The sequence below is a fragment of the Hesperophylax consimilis genome, chromosome 8 (genome assembly GCF_061612785.1).
Source record: "Hesperophylax consimilis isolate HC1 chromosome 8, BYU_Hcon_1.0, whole genome shotgun sequence".
Taxonomy (NCBI): domain Eukaryota; kingdom Metazoa; phylum Arthropoda; class Insecta; order Trichoptera; family Limnephilidae; genus Hesperophylax; species Hesperophylax consimilis.
Genome location: NC_142843.1, coordinates 7,248,764 through 7,266,927, shown reverse-complemented (window position 1 = coordinate 7,266,927; position 18,164 = coordinate 7,248,764). Strand labels below are relative to the sequence as shown.

The 18,164-nt window shown below is 32.5% G+C and overlaps 1 protein-coding gene across 3 annotated transcripts in view; it reads right to left on the bottom strand.

Annotated features, from left to right (window-relative positions):
- LOC149421495 (glycine receptor subunit alpha-4-like) overlaps positions 1–18,164 on the bottom strand; it is a 222,397-nt gene that overhangs the window by 36,795 nt on the left and 167,438 nt on the right. For all 3 annotated transcript variants that reach the window (XM_089634415.1, XM_089634416.1, XM_089634417.1), the window contains exon 3: positions 1,594–1,661. In XM_089634415.1, coding sequence (XP_089490541.1) covers positions 1,594–1,661 — 68 coding nt within the window. The remainder of the gene's footprint in view (positions 1–1,593; positions 1,662–18,164) is intronic.

Below are 18,164 nucleotides of genomic sequence, written 5' to 3'. Positions count from 1 at the left end.
GGAGGCAGTGAAAACTCAGGTCAACATAAATTATGTGGAGAGGGCAGTGAAAATTAAGGTCGACATAAATTATGTGGAGGGGGCAGAGATAACTTAGGTCGATATAAATTAAGTATAGGGGGCAGTGAAAACTAAGGTCGACATAAATTATGTGGAGAGGGCAGTGAAAACTTAGGTAGACCTAAATTATGTGGAGGAGGCAGTGAAAACTCAGGTCGACATAAATTATGTGGAGGGGGCAGTGAAAATTAAGGTAGACATAAATTATGTGGAGGGGGCAGTGATAACTTAGGTTGATATAAATTATGTAGAGGGGGCAGTGAAAACTAAGGTCGACATAAATTATGTGGAGGGGGCAGTGAAAACTTAGGTAGACATAAATTATGTGGAGGAGGCAGTAAAAACTTAGGTCAACATAAATTATGTGGAGGAGGCAGTGAAAACTCAGGTCGACATAAATTATGTGGAGAGGGCAGTGAAAATTAAGGTCGACATAAATTATGTGGAGGGGGCAGAGATAACTTAGGTCGATATAAATTAAGTATAGGGGGCAGTGAAAACTAAGGTCGACATAAATTATGTGGAGAGGGCAGTGAAAACTTAGGTAGACCTAAATTATGTGGAGGGGGCAGTGAAAACTTAGGTCAACATAAATTATGTGGAGGAGGCAGTGAAAACTCAGGTCGACATAAATTATGTGGAGAGGGCAGTGAAAATTAAGGTCGACATAAATTATGTGGAGGGGGCAGAGATAACTTAAGTCGATATAAATTAAGTATAGGGGGCAGTGAAAACTAAGGTCGACATAAATTATGTGGAGGGGGCAGTGAAAACTTAAATAGACATAAATTATGTGGAGGAGGCAGTGAAAACTTAGGTAGATATAAATTATGTAGAGGGGCAGTGAAAACTAAGGTCGATATAAATTATGTGGAGGGGGCAGTGAAAACTTAGGTAAACATAAATTATGTGGAGGAGGCAGTGAAAACTTAGGTCAAAATAAATTATTTGGAGGAGGCAGTGAACACTTTAGTCGATATAAATTATGTGGACGGGGAAGTGAAAACTTATGTCAACATAGATTATGTGGAGGAGGCAGTAAAAACTTGAGTCGATATAAATTATGTGGACGGGGCAGTGAAAACTTAGGTCAACATAGATTATGTGGAGGGGGCAGTGAAAACTTTAGTCGACATAAATTTGCACAGCTCACAAATCCTGTTATTATAAATCCATATTTTCTGGATTTTTTTTGTTGTATTCTGAACCTGGGTATCTATTTACTACTCGTAAAACGCTTTTATGTTAGTTTTTTCTTGCACAATTTGGCTACCACAGAAACCGATGGATGCATTAAAGTATGTATATTGAAACGGTTTTAGATGAATCAAATCAGTTTCAAATGAAGATAAATAGACTGCTCACGTTAAAAGTAGTATGGTTAATACAGTTTGTTCTAGAAGGAAACTAGTGAAGTGTTATAAAAGGGAAGTGTAGTACCTGCAGCCTAGTGATTCAGATAGGTAAGGACTTTTAAAAACAAATAATTTAATTATTTAAAATGAAAACAAGCACATAAAGATTTATAATTACCTCTTTGCTCTCGTCCACAGCAGAAACCCGGTTGATAAATAACGAAATAGAGACATTGGTATTTTTTCCTGCAACAAAGGAAATAAAAATATATTAGTTTCGATGGAAATCAAACACGAGTTTTAAATTCCAGATTGAAAACTCTAATGTATGTAAAATTCTAAGAAGTTTGTTTCGATTCGGGGCGCTAGTTCCTAAAGCCTGGACATTTTCAAATATATATAAAATTTAGGGGGTATTTTAGAAATCTTGACAAAAGCTTAAACCTAAAATTATTCATAAACTGCTCGTTCATAGCTGGCGCTAATTTAACCATTTAAAAAAAACACTTTCAGAAAATTTTTGCTCAAAATATTAAGATGATTTTATTGTTTGCGCCTGTACACTGTATTCCGTATAAAACACAATTCTTCGAAAAAAGGCATGCAAATACAATATTGGATTGAATCACCGATATAATATTATATTTATATGCCTTTATTGAAAGTTTTGACTTGATTGAACTGGAAAATAAAAGGGATTGAGTGCAATATTTAACAGTTCACTTAAACACACAGTAGAAAAAGAATAAAACAAAACAGAAGTAGATGATTATCAATGCAAGTATTTAAAATGAAGGTTCAAAACATTGACTATATTACTAAATATGAATATGAACCAAATTCATTTTTAGAAAATGAATTTTATAAAATATATTATGATAAAACTATACTATCAGACCGATTAGTCACAATAGACCCGATATAGTTTTACATGACAACATTAAAAAAAAATAACTTATATCATTGATGTCGGTATTTAAAATTCCTGTATAATTCAAACATAAGAAATAATTTGGCTTTCTCAGGCAATAAAAATATTACCATTTGTTATTTCGGCTACTGGCATTATACCTAGCTCTCTCATTCAAAATTTAGGCGTATTAGATCTATCAAAGAACTTATAGGTACATAAAAATGCAAAAATCAGTCATTTTAAATATATGTAGGATTACGAAAGATTTTTTTAAATATTTATATTGAGGGATCAGTGGGATTAATAGGTCCAATTAGAAGTTCTACCGAGTCGGTGAATTATTTTCCCATTTGATCTTTGCTGATTTGACGTGTTGTTTTTGTATTGTTTTGTATTTATTATGCTTATATAATGCACTTGCATAATGTGGATTGACTAGATTATCATTTGTGAAAAAGTGTGTGAAAAGTGTGTTTTTCCTATGGGGAAGATTTAACCCGGACATAAAGTCGGAAAAAAAATGATAATTAAAATGTGTTATGTTTGGTTTTGTGTTGGTGAATTATCAGTAGGTTGTTTTTGATGGAATAGTACTTAAATTGTAGGTCGGTGTATTGTATATTACAAGAATGTCGTGTACAACAGTATTGGTACATTGGTCATTGCTTTTTGGTCTTATTCGTAACAATAATTTCAGTCCTTGTTTGTCGACATTAAGTTTGTATGACAGCAAAATCTGAACCCTAATTTACACAACGATAAATTATGTTTGCATATCGATTCAGTTGATCAACGTCTGAATTACTAATAACATGGATAACGAATGTTAAATATTTCGAAGCAAGGATTTCTGTAACAGTTGTATTTGTTGTAATCAGGAATAATCACCACACAGTTTGCACATGCATTAATTGGGAAAACAATTATTGTTGTTGCTAAACATTATAATTTAGATAAGTTCCCCCGATTGTTGACCTAAATTGAATCAATCCCGACAGGTATCACGTATCTTTATGGAATATTAACATTACATATTAGAAATAGTCTTGGATTAGCACGATAAACAAATACTAGAAGGTATCTAATAACAGAGCTTTAAAAAAGGAAAGTAGATTGTATACAGAGTGATTTCATTAAGTATCTGTTAAAAAAAAAAATTTAAAAAATCTTACATACATAATTATGAATGATTATTGGTTAGTTCCGTGCGAGTTCCTGTACGATTCATTTAATTACTCTTGAGTTTTTTGTTCTTATAAGTGCCTGGACTGCTTAGAGAGTGGTTTGAATGGTAGAAGAAGTCAGGGACGCTCGAAATAAACTTAACGCATTATCTCTGAAAATGAGATACGGAGTCGAATTAAATTCGACATAGGTACTGTAGTTTTTTAACAGTATCAATCTGGATTTCATGATAGTACCTACATGAAGTGAATGGTAGGAAAAGTCGAAGACGCCCGAGGAAGACATTTTTTTTATAGTGAATACCTCACAAGAGTCCCAACTGCTCCCGTCTGGAGCCAGTGAGACTATGGCATCCCCAATTGGGGGATGTTGTGAGGCTGAAGGTAAGTGGGGAAGGGAAAGAGGAAGGTGGGGAAGTACCTGGCTATTCAGATCTAGTCACTAAACACGGCTAAAGCCATTTGGAGCAACGTTTCAATTCTGAATGGTGGTCTTACACCAGGGCGATACTGGTAGTATCTTCCACTCTGGAACGTGCCGCAAATATACTATATATTATTTTAATTAATTAATTGTGAATTAACACAAATTAATCAAATAAAATTTATTTGCGCACGCCGGGTTCGAACCCGCGACCTTCGGAATGGCAGTCCAATGCATTACCACTGGACTATGCCGGCCGTCAAATGGCTCAATCAAGTGAAAAAATACTTATTACAATCATTAATAGATCTATGATTATAATACGATACTTATTACAATCATTAATAGATCTATGATTATAATACGATACTTATTACAATCATTGATAGCTCAACGATCAAAATAAAAAACTTATTACAATCATTGATAGCTCTATGATTACAATACAATACTTATAACGATCATGAATATATCTGCAATTACAATACAATACTTATTATAATCATTAATAGCTCTGTGATTACAAAACAATACTTATTACAATCATTAATAGCTCTATGATTACAAATATTACAATCATTAAAAGCTATATGATTATAATACAATACTTTAAACGACCATTAATAGCTCTATGATTATAATACAATACTTTTAATGATCATAGCTCTGTGATTACAATACAATACTTATTACAGTCATTAATAGCTCTATGATTACAATACAATACTTATTACAATCATTAATAGCTCAATGATTACAATACAATACTTATTACAATAAGCTCTATTTTTTTTTTTTTTTTTAAGTAAGACAAACATTCCCGGGTTACGAGTAACCTGACAATATTTGAAAATCGTATATCTATAATAACAATACAATAATATTATTTCCTCCTTAAAAAAGGGCCCAGATGGTACTATAAAATTCACAACCTCGAAACATTTAATAAGTCCCCGAGTAACTCCGGGTACACGTCAGCAACTTAAAAATAAATTGAAGGTACTATTTTAATCGGCAACTCGGTACACAGAGGGCAAAAATTATTTTTGTTTTTATTATTTTTATTGGGCTGATAACCTAATCAAAAGCTATTTTTATATTATAAAAACATAGCGCTGTCTTGGTAATTAGCTGTACGACTTCACCAAATGCGTTGCCATGTGTGATTGTTGGAGGCGCGTTTTTCAGGCCGCTCCGAATGAAGATACGTTGTCGAGGTGTCGTATTTGTCAAGATATCTACTTAGCGGTCTCTTTTTTATCGCCAGTCATACAAAGACAGCAAGTATTGAGAAAAAACCCCGACGGGAAAACAACACACAACTTAAGAGGAAGCTACAAGCCAAAAATGTGTATATTCTTCGTATACCTTATATCGTAGGTAATAGGCATTAAAATCGCTTGACAAACGGAGTCAAGAAACGTTCGATTTCAAGCAAAAAACTAGTTTTTATTTATTTTGTAATCAAGTGAAACTGTCACAGATCTTTGCTATAATACTGTATTTTGTTAAAGTTGTTTCCTTTATGCTTTCATACATTTCTATTGAAAAAATATTTTTTTTAGTAGTTTGCATTTATATTTTTTATTGAGTAATTTATATATTTATTTGTATTCTACTCAAGCGAAGCGATAGGAAAACCTTCAATTTATCTAAAGCTTATTTTTTTGTATTCATAATGTACACCAATTCGTTATAAAGATTAATCAAAATAGTGATATAGCATTAATGCGTAGACAATTAGCGTCGGCGCGGCAGCACTAGTAAGCACCTCAGTAAGCGCTTCTAATAAGCGCTTTTATAGCCCGATTATCGATGTCATAGTCTTACTGGATCCAGACATTTGGGGTATTAACATAAAAAATACTAAAATACTTAGTCGTCATGTAAAACTGCTTCAGGTGTGACTTGGTTCAGATTTTCAAACCAAAGACTTTATTAATGAGCTAAATACCTCAAGGGTCCCCTTAAGGAAAAAAGCGAATGTTCTATTAACACTGAATATACAATACACACTAGAAATGCTTTCTCATCTCATGTCTTGTGTTTTTATTTATTCTTTGGTTATCAACTTTCTCAAAAGGCTCCAAATTCAAACTGTTCCAGGCAGTGGCGACTGGTTTGAGTGTGATTAGAGTGCAAAATGATAAAATTTGTTTTTTTCAAAAATTCTATTTTTTGTATGAAGATTTTCAGGAAATTTCAGTTTGGCGCGGATTTCCTGAAAATCTTCATACAAAAACCTAATTTTCGAAAAAAATAAGACGTTTTCAGCTACAACATAGTACACCCAAAAGTCATTATCCGTACTGGTTCCAAGCGCCATTTGGTCCAGGTACTAGGCTGGGTTGTAACCAATAATGCCGTGGTTCAAAGCTCAGACTTTTGATCCGGAGGATTGGGCAGCTTACCGTCGAAGAAGGTAAGAGTATTAGCATTGAATTGGCAAGTATCGGCATAGAAATAGATTATCGATCTACTTGAGTTCAAGTTTCTCACTTCCATATAAAATAATTTATTTTTATAATTAAAAAAAAACAGTTACATATCAAATTAGAATGGCTATCTTTTTACTTGCTTAATACAATTTAATTATTATAGATTAAGCTAAAAAATAACTAAGTATTGGAAAACTTTCGTTAATAGTAGGCAACGAATCGTAGATAATACAAAGAGGTATTGCTAATATGCTTAAAAATCGTAATTTCATAAAACTTAACGTATTTCGTAATATGGTGAATTTAAATGTTTGATATACAAAAATTGATGCATAACTGTTATACAGATACCTCTTTGTTGTATATCCCTTACCGTCTTAATTGGAAATAGGAACTAAACAATGTTGGAAAGAAAAAAAACTGCAAAAAATCGAGGTGGCAATAATGTTTATGTTACATTTGTCTAATAAAATATGATTTTTTAGTTGTCAGTAATTTCAGTTCAGTTTTTAGACTTAAAAGATAAGGTGAGCCATTTTTTGAAATTTTTTATGTTTGTTTTTAAAATATTATAAATTTTATGTTCATTTCTAATAATAAAGTAAGAATAAAAGAAGCGTAAATACATAAAAATTCTTCGACTTTATGAGAGCATCTTTGAGAAATATAGCGGTGAATATTCCAGAAGCGTGAAGTTTTAACCTAACCTTACCTAACCTAACCTAACCTAACCTAACCTTTTCCAACAGATATAACGTATGTGGGGATCGGAAAAATATTCCAATAAAAAAGAAGGGAATTCTGTTGTATTAGGTTATGTCAGCAAAAGCAATAAGAATATTGATACAATCGTACAGAAATAAGCAGTTAAGGTATTGATTGTATTTTATTTCTACACCTATATACGAAAATTGCGTTTGTTTAAACCCGCTTCCCCACGGGTCGGTAAGGAACCGACATAAACCTTGTGCAGTAAGATGCGGGCACAGAAAGTACGCAATACCAATAAATAAACCTGGAAATACCGCTTCCGTGCCGCAACGAACCGCGTATCGGCGCACCCGGCTGATGTCGATTCCCTACCGGCCCATGAGTGACCGCTTAAGTAAGGGTGCGTATAAACACGCAAAAAACCTGCGAGCTGAACCACGAATTACGGGAACGGAAAGAAGCAACCGCAAACGAATCTTTCCTGTAATTCGTGGCTTGATATCGTAAGAGTGTGTATAACGTGACCTGTTAGGCTGAACCCAACCACTCAGTGGCGATGTGTGATAATTTTTGATCGGACAGCAAAATCTACATTTTTTACTCCATACATGAATCACTGGTTTAAATCCTTCGAGTATCTAAGTGCTAATAAGCACGGCGCTTAAAAAAGGTTAGTAGTTCATTAATAGGTAGGTATTATCAAATATTATATAAGAGATTTGGTAATTTTAAACAATGTATTCCATACTAATGAATGAATTATATTATTGGTGTTATTGGCGAGGGACGAGTGTGGATGGCGTGGCGAGAAGATAACAATCCAATTTACGCTATCGGGGAATGGCTTTCAGCGCGTACTTTCGTTAAATAAGCTAATTATTTTCCAGGTGAACAAACCGAACGTACGGTTTTAGGTAACGTGTTATATTAAAAAATACATATTTTTAAGGGGCTGTGAAGTTTTCTTCACAGGTTATCAATAAATTTACTTTAGAAGTTCCAATTTGGAAATGAAGATGCCCATTGCAAGGTGAAACCGGTATGGTCAAAAATGAAATATTATAAAGGTATTTTTAAAAAATCGGCCGTAATAATATATATACCCACCTAAATAAAATGTATCATCGGCTTAATTCGTCGACGGCGTAATTCTGTTTTTTTTCAAAACTAAAAAAAAATGTTTTAATGCCATTTAGTGTTTAGTGTTTCTTAACAAAAAATATTAAAATGTCCATGGCTCCATTTTGCAGAATTAAGTAAACTTCCTAACTCCGTTTTCAAACAAAAAATATTTGAATTACAAATGTTAAATGATCGAAAGTAAATACAGGAAAATATGATATGTTCCGAACGTGAATAAAAATATAACATGTGTTTAATGTTTTATCACTATGAGGTTTGTTCCCCCTACTGTAAATTTCTGTCAGACGTTAGGAGTACTTCGAATTTGCAATAAAGTGCAAATAAATGGAATATTTCTGAACGTATCCGAAAATATAAACTTTTTATATAAAAGTGATGAAATATGCTCTCATATTTTATTTTTATATTTTATTTTATATTATAGAAACTAACAGTACATGATTTACAGTGATGAAAAAATATACAGGAATTAGATATTTCATGTCGGGTGCCTATAATATATTTCCTTGTAATGTATGTTAAGTGGTATGTTTATTTCTTAATTATCAGGTGACGTGGGTGACGTGTGTGTGTGTGTGTGTGTGTGTGTGTGTGTGTGTGTGTGTGTGTGAGAGAGAGAGTGTGTATGTGTATATGTATGCACAGTGAACAGTTTATATTATTGACATGATGCCACTTTTGAATTTGAGCAGTGAATCCTAAAAAATATCAATGTTAAATATCAATGAGAAAAATATCATTTAGAGTATGAAGATCTCGGTTAATAGGCCACTTGCTTGGATTTCATAACGACTTGGAAAAAATCGTGTGGATAGATCTTTTTACTAAGATTACGAAAATGTTAGTGAAATTTTGTAGAAATGTACATTTTTTTTTATTTTTAAATAAATAAATCCATTATTTGGGCCCGTGTCGTCACTACATGAAAATGTCCCGTCTACTGAAAATGTTCCTATTAATTTTGTAAAATTCCACACTGATTTAATTTTTTTATATGGCATCACTTTGATTTCCGGCGAATTTTTGAATTCGTTCACTAGATTTATTGTTTGTTCTCTGCGAACTTTTCATTTGGTTTGAATTTTTGACAGATGTGAAGAGAACCCCGTACAATTTAGATGTCGGTACGTGTTTTAGAGATATAATGGTTATGGTGCTGATTTTATCAAAATTATTCTTATTATTATTATAATTTACAAGTACAAGTATATTACATTGGATTTATTAATATAGACGTTGTACATTATAATGATTTATGATCAATAAGATGGATCAAGGAAAAAAATATTTATGAGATGTAATATTTTTGGTATGCCTCGTTATTCTGCTGTGTCATTCGTGTGGAAAACGTTCTTTTTTTTAAAATGATTTTCGGCTATGTAATCATTGTTTTTTCTCACCTATAAAATTATGTCCCGTCTTTCCGGTTTATAAAAAAAGGTCTGATTTTTCGGATTGAAATTTTCAAAAAATCCCCAGGGTTTCAAAAATACGATTAAAAAAATAATAATAATACAGAATGTCTTAGAATATTTTCCTTAACCGGAAAAAAAAAATTAAAAAATTTGATGCAAGTGGCCTATTGGCGAATTATATGCTGCATTTGTTTTATAATTAATCGTGTGGGATAGCACTGTATGTTGTGTACGTCTCAAATGTATGTTAAAATTAATAAGGGAGAGAAGATCGATACAGTGAATGTTATTGTTTAAAATTCTATGTATAAATATTAAGTCAGCTACTTTTTTTGCCTTTGCTGCAAAGTTTCAAATGTACAATCAAAGTTGTTGTTGAATTTATTATTAGAAATAAATAGATATTTTTTGAAATATTTAATTTTTTTAGGCAAACATAAAAAATTATTAAAATGGTTTATTTTACGTTATTTGTGACTAAAATTACAGACACCGCAAAAAATACACATTTATTTTATAAGACAAGTGTATTAAAAATATTATCGTCAATTTTATGTCGTTTAATATAAAAATAATTATTAAAAAAATGACAATTTCTCATAAGTTTTTTTTCAAATCGCGGTCGGTACGTTTGATAAAGGTGCACATTTTGATTCTTCTGTTGCTAATTTCTAGATTTTGATATAAAGCATGGTATTTTTGGTTTTCTTGACCGTGCCAGGTAGTCCCCGACCTCTTCTAGCATTCACATTCGCGTCATAATCTATGCACGTAATAAATATTAGAAAATAAGAAAATGTATATTTTTATTAATTTTCTGGAAATTCACAATTTATAAGTTTGTACACGTATAGTATAATTTGTATAGCCAAAATATAAACATTTATGGATATAAGAATGCACCAAGTATATATAAAAAAAAGTGAATCCCGCACAAGAGTTCCAACCGCTCCCAACCGTCTGGAGCCAGTGAGACTATGGTATACCCAAATGGGGTATGTTGTGAGGCTAAAGGTGGTGGGGAAAGAAAGGAGATAGAAAAGACAAGGTGGGGGAGTACTTGGCTATTCAAATCTAGTCAGCAAATACGGCTAAAGCCGTTTCAATTCTGAATGGTGGTCTTACACCGGGGCGATAATGAGAGTATCTTCTACTCTGGAACGTAGCGCAAGTATACTATATATTATTTAAAAAAAAATAAGTTCATCAAATAACATTGATATTTGAAACCCCGACCTGCGGATTGCTAGTTGATACCCTTATTCCTCGACCACGGAGGCCGCTAAACGTAAAATTTAATCTTTTTTACGTGATTTATAATCCAATTTTAATGCAACACAATAAATATGTGTATAATTTTCTGCATCAAAGTCAATTTATACTATGGTGTAATATCTGACAATCATTTGTAAAATTGTCTAATGTTTTCATAGGATTGTTTGTATCTGCTTCAGTTTGGAATCTATTTACAGTATGTTTTACTATGCTCGAGTGAGGCAAATACCCTCTATATCACCTTGATGAGAGACCACCATTAAGAAATTTAACATTGCTAGAAATAGAAATACACAAGTCTGCTTAGCGACAAGATCTGAATAGAAAGGTGAATGTGAACGACTATCTAAGAGTCATAAGTCTGGTCTCCTGCGACAACATGTTTTCAAAAGATCCGACAAAAACATTGGTCGGGGTCACAATAAAATGAGTATTGCTGATGTATTAAAATGCGGTTAAGAAGGTGAACGCATGCCATTTCCTAACGAATGATTAGTTTTTTTTTTCAATTTTCAGCTGCATTTATTCTGTTATTACATAATGACTAAATTTGAAAATATTACAATTTTTAAGAACAAATGTTCCGACGTCGCCATTACACATTCGTGTTTTACTGATTGTATATTTATTATAGTTTATTCTTAAACGGACTGAGATGTTGTTTCTTGAGAAGTAAAGATGCAGAAGAAGATGATCGTGGCGTTACTAGGCGTTTTATTAATTTCAGCCTGTTGGAGGGAGAAAAACGACAAAGTGCCATCTGTCCTTAAAAATACAAACTGTTTGAATAACAACCAAACTCATGTTCAACATCTGGTTTGGGTCTTTACTTAATTTTAACACTAATAGTTTACTAGGAAAGCTGTCAATGCATTCATTAAAGTCATGTTTTTAACAAAAATACGAATAATTAGAAAAGATTTATTAATAAATTGGCAATATTTTCAGTAAGTTTTCTCCGTGTGTTTTGAAAAAACATTGGGCACGGACAAATATGAGTATTGCTAATTTGTTAAGAATCTCTTCAAATTATTGGTAACACAGTTAAAAACGGGATTACAGTCCGTTTCCTGATTTTTTTCAGAAATTTATTAATAAATCGGAACACGTGTTTATGTACCAGCATATGCTTTGATAATATGAATTACGAATTGTGAACATATTAGGACATCGTGGTATATTTGTATATTACTAAAATTTTAACAGGAAACCTATTAATTTATTCGTTAAGGGCCTGCAATCCCGTTTTTAATCGGGTTACCAATAATTTGAAGAGATTATCAATAAATAAGCAATGCTCATTTTTTTCTGTGTGGCTCTGCCTTAATTTTATCGGATTTTTTGAAAAAAATTTACCATAGGAAACTCGCCTTTATGTCATCAAATGACAATTTAAATAAAAATAAAATAATATTTTCAATATAAAAATATGTTAAAAGGAACAACAGTACAACAGTAGGAAATGTGAAAGTGTGTTAGTAACTATCTATTTTGGTTTGTGTAAAATTTTGGCACGCATGTCCAGAAATGTTCGATTTCACCCGACAACTGCCATTATGTTAACCTAGGTTAGGTTAGATGAATTTGTGTTGGTTTGAATATGTATTATGTTAAGGTAGCGGCCGTAAATTATTATTTGAATTTCTAATTATCTGTTGTACTTGCTAGATAAGAAAATATTAAGAACCGTATTTCCATCATTGACATTAATTCATCTAAGAGTTGTATTCACCATATGCTTATCTTTGTGAGTTAATTTAGTTTGTTCGTTCTTTTTTTATGTGAAAATGCACCTGTCTAGAAAGTGTGAAACAGGGGAACTATGTCGCCACCCAATGCTTCTAGCTTCTTGGAGAAGATTCCATTAAAATACCCGTAACAAACTCAGCATGTCTTCATTGCATCTGTGCATTAGAAAGGGCAATTGGTCTGTTAACAACGCCTGTAGGACAGACTCAACATGCCTACATTGCGTCCGTGCATTAGAAATGGCAATCGTTCTGTTAACAACGCCCGTAGGACAGACTCTACATGTATACTGTATACATTGCGTCTGAGCATTATATATGGCAATTAGTCTGTTGACAACGCCTGTATGACAGACTGAGCTTGCCTACATTGCGTTTGAGCATTATATATGGCAATTGGTCTGTTAACAACGCTTGTAGGACAGACTCAACATGCCTATATTGGGTCTGTACATTAGAGATGGAAATTGGTCTGTTAACAATGCCTGTAGGACAGACTCAACATGCCTACATTAGGTCTGTACATTAGAGATGGAAATTGGTCTGTTAACAATGCCTGTAGGACAGACTCAACATGCCTACATTGGGTCTTTACATTAGAGATGGAAATTGGTCTGTTAACAATGCCTGTAGGACAGACTCAACATGCCTACATTGGGTCTGTACATTAGAAATGGAAATTGGTCTGTTAACAATGCCTGTAGGACAGACTCAACATGCCTACATTGGGTCTGTACATTAGAGATGGAAATTGGTCTCTTAACAATGCCTGTAGGACAGACTCAACATGCCTACATTGGGTCTGTACATTAGAGATGGAAATTGGTCTCTTAACAATGCCTGTAGGACAGACTCAACATGCCTACATTGGGTCTGTACATTAGAAATGGAAATTGGTCTGTTAACAATGCCTGTAGGACAGACTCAACATGCCTACATTGGGTCTGTACATTAGAGATGGAAATTGGTCTCTTAACAATGCCTGTAGGACAGACTCAACATGCCTACATTGGGTCTGTACATTAGAGATGGAAATTGGTCTGTTAACAATGCCTATAGGACAGTCTCAGCATGCCTACATTACGTGTAACAACAGATAGTTAATCAGACGAAACGTCCTCCTTCGCACATAATTAATTATTGTGGGGCTCCAGCTCAGAGGTGGCTCCCAAATCGAATTGTTGGGCGTACTTGAGATTTGTACAGGGCAGCTGGTCACTATTGATGAATCTGCTATCCTTATACAAGACGCCTAGTTTTAAGTCCGATTTACTCCTGCTTCTATATTTGAGTCTTCATATGGTCTTCTGGGCAATAATATATATTTATACTAGGTAGGTAGGTACCTTCAAAATTACAACTGTTTATGATAATAAATTATTAAAAAATATTAATTATCTCACAAAAGATATCTTGCATGCAATTTATAAACTGTAGGTTTGTAAACATAATATTTTATATATTTTTTATTTATTGTTTTTGTGTTTAATTCGTAGAAATCCATTTAATTTAAATTTTTTTTTAATTAAAATCAAATTTAATAATATAATTATTAAGTTCTGAAAGTATTTTTTGGTTTTTGTTATTGTTACAGCTGTTTCGGCTTTCAAGGCCATTTTCAAACTGTCTATTTGACATTTTTATATTATTAAATTTGATTTCAATTAAATAAAAAAAATATATACATACATTTTATAACAAAGCACTTGTGTGTTATTGGCATGACTTTATTGATTACGTTAGCTTAAGTTATTGTTGACATGCTGTTTATTATTTACCCAAATAACATAAATTTCTACATTCATCAATGTTGTGTAACAATTGATTTCCACTTAATCGAAATAAGCTAGTTAATATTACAGCAGACGACCAGATATTAAGAGTACTTACTTTGCACACAACTATCACATTGTATAAACACTGTGTTTCTATATTTCTCTTATTTCAAATCAAAACCAAAATCATGACGTCTGTGGTTTGGTAAATAAATTAACATTTTACAGGGGACGAAAATAGATAATATTTACGAATTCGTAAGACTTATTAAGGTTTATAAGAAAGTTGTTATTTGTTTTTCAAAAATTTGATGTTAAATATTACTATCTTTTTTTTAATGATTATGTGCAATTTTTAAATTGAGTAATTTCATCTACGATTTTTCGAAATAACCTAAAAAAAGATTTGTGAGGAGATACTTAAATAACTACCTACTTAATTATAAACCGTATATTTTATGACACAATAGTTTCGATTAAGGAATTATACTTTGAAGAAACGTCACTTTCTCAATGCCATTTCTTTTTTCAAACTTTCTTTCCAAAAATCCCTAGAAGTCCAAATAAACACGAAGATTTCACATTGGAAAAAATAATCTTTAATGAATCGTTAAAACGGCCACCATCTTGAAACAAAAATAAATTTACAGAAATATGACACACGAAATGAGAAACGGTCTAGTTAAGGTTAAACGCAACGCTCGTTGTATTCTACGTGTTCACAGATGGCGTTAATTAATTAATTTTGTTTAAATACGCTTTTGCAAGGTATTGCTTTACAATACTAAGACAAATCATTTGTTTGCGCCCGTATATACGCAATATGAATATGAATCAATAGTTTTGTTCGTTTAAAGACTTAATTCTTTCGAGAAAGGCACACAAATACAATATTTTACCGATGATTCAATCCAATATTGTATTTGTATGTCTTTCTCGATAGAATTGAGTTTTTATATGGACAAAACTATTTATTCATATTCATATTGCGTATATGAGGGCGCAAACAAATAATTTGTCTTAATACTGTAAAGCAATACCTTGCAAAAGCGTATTTAAACAAAATTAATTAATTAACGCCATCTGTGAACACGTAGAATACAAAGAGCGTTGCGTTTAACCTTAAAACAGGACTTCGCTAAGCTCAGTCAATTGCTTATAGTTACTATTATATCTGCCTTACTTTGCAGATTTAAGTGTTGGGAACTCTAAAAAGTAAAAGGTTATTAAATACTCAATTTTATTACCATACATCACAGTTACCACCCGGTTTCGCTTGAGATTTCAACACGCCTTTTTTATATTGAATAATTGAGAAAAATGTAACGGTAGTGTCTCTTTTTGCACAGTAAATGGATATGTAAAAAATCGTCAGTTTCAGATTGCAATGACCTATAAATTTCAAACATTACAACCTGCGTAAATTTCATAACGCTTGGATTCACCAATGATTTCATAGTTATTGGCAAGAAAACTGATTTTAAATAACAAATATGAAAGAAATATAATTTTAAATCTACATGCATTTTTTTGCATAGTATCGATTCCGTAAATCTTTTTATGCCCATATGCCAAGTTTTACAAGTTTTAATAGGAGTTCCCGATCAATTTATTTATTTTGCATATGTAAGTAAAAGCACGTTTCAATTAAAAATAAATTCTCTTTTTGTTATCCAAACGATTACGCTTTTCTCGTATATTTCTATTATTAAATTATTTTGTAGAATATTATAATAAATATCATCCTTCTTCTATAATCTTACCAAGCAGTTGTTGTTATGCTAAAACAGACTCAAAAATGTCATGTGTGTTCTAGAAGAATCAGAATAGAATGCCGAAACGTTCATGAATGTGTTTGCTTTAGATCAGTGTTTCTCAAACTTGTTTGTGCCGTGCCACACTTAAACGCTTCAAAAATATTAGTTTATTTTACAATTCCGAACTGCTCCCAAGTGTCTGGAGTCAGTGAGTAGTACCCCAATTGGGGTATGTTGTTAGGCTGAATCTAATGCGAGGAGATGGTTAGGAGGTAAGTGGGGAAGTACCTGGCTATTCAGATCTGGTCACCGAACACCAAGGTATTCAAGCAACGTTTCAATTCTGAAAGGTAGTCTTTTACCTACTCTTTTAGATACTGAGAGTGTCTTCCACTATAAAAAATATGCTATATATAATATATGCTATAGTTAATTGTGAAACAACACAAATTAATCAAATAAAATTTACTCGTGCACGCCGGGATTTGAACCCGCGACTTCCGAATTAGTAGTCGAGAGCATTGCCCCTCGACCACGGAGGCCGTAAACAACAATTGGCATCAATGAAAAGAGCGCTGCAGGTGAAATATTTTCTTGCTTCAGAGTCAAATATGTTTCAGTAAAAGTTTTATATTTGCAAGGGGAAGCTCACCACGCAATGCATTTTTTCGAATATTTGATAGATAATAATACATTTTTATTTATTGTTTTGGTTTTTAATTCGTAGAACTCCATTTAATTTTTTAAATAAATTTAAAATAAATCAAATTTAATAATGTTATAATAATTATTAAGTTCTGCAAGTATTTCTATGATTTATTTTAAATTTATTAAAAAAAAAAAGATAATAATACAATCCAACAAAAACACGCATTCACTATAAACACGTTGTATTGACATTGGCGGTAGTTACGCCATCCTTCTTACTCTCGTAAAGTCAGGGTTTTTTGACAAATTCGATTCTTTACAAAATGTGTAACAAATATTTATACAGGGTGTATCGGCACTAACCCGACAAACTTTAACCAGCTATTCCTTAGCACATTTGGAGTAAAAAATGTTATGGGCACTTTGCTGTCCGGTAGCATTTTTTTTTCAATTGAAAACAAAAAAATTTAAAATTTCCACACTACATCACTGTCATTGGCATTGCGTTTCGTGTTCAACAGCTGTTAAAGCTGCAAGTATGTCAAAAAGCGTCTTCGCTCTTTCGCACACACTAAATAATAATAGTTAAAAATGAGACGAATGGTGCCGTGCCATTTCGCTGTGCTTGTAAAAGTGCGCCAATATAGGTACACACGTGCATTATTCAACGGAATTCGAATAAAATATTTGCCAGATGGGTTTTCAAACTTTGACAAAGGATAAAACAGTGGTGACATGTGGTGAAAATATGAATAATAAATTTTTTATTAAAAAAAAACGTTACCGGACAGCAAAGTGCACATACGATTTTTTACTCCAAATATGCTAAGGAATAGCTGGTTAAAGTTTGTCGGGTACGTGCCGATACACCCTGTATATAGGTATTAATAATTTGGACATTGCCCCCAAAAAATCAAATCGCCCCCTCCCAGTGGGGCGTGCGCTATGCGTTGAGAAGCACTGCTATAGATCATTCTAGAACATCGTTGAATGAAAGGGATGCCGTGTACGTGACATCCTCGGGTAAAATAGAGGGGAATATGTATAATAATATGGGGCTACCTGCAATCCCTTAAAATAAAGGGACCACCTGATTGGCTCGACACATCCCTAGAGTGTATTATGAATGTGGAAGGATAACGTTACAAAAATATGTTTAAAATTATTTTTTAAATTTGGATATTTACATAATATAATGCAAATATAATTTATGAATGCATTTACTGGTTACGAAATCTCGTCAATAATGTCGTCATAATAAATAACGATCTCAAAAAACAAATTACACCACTAGCTCTTATTATTATCAATAGCGTAT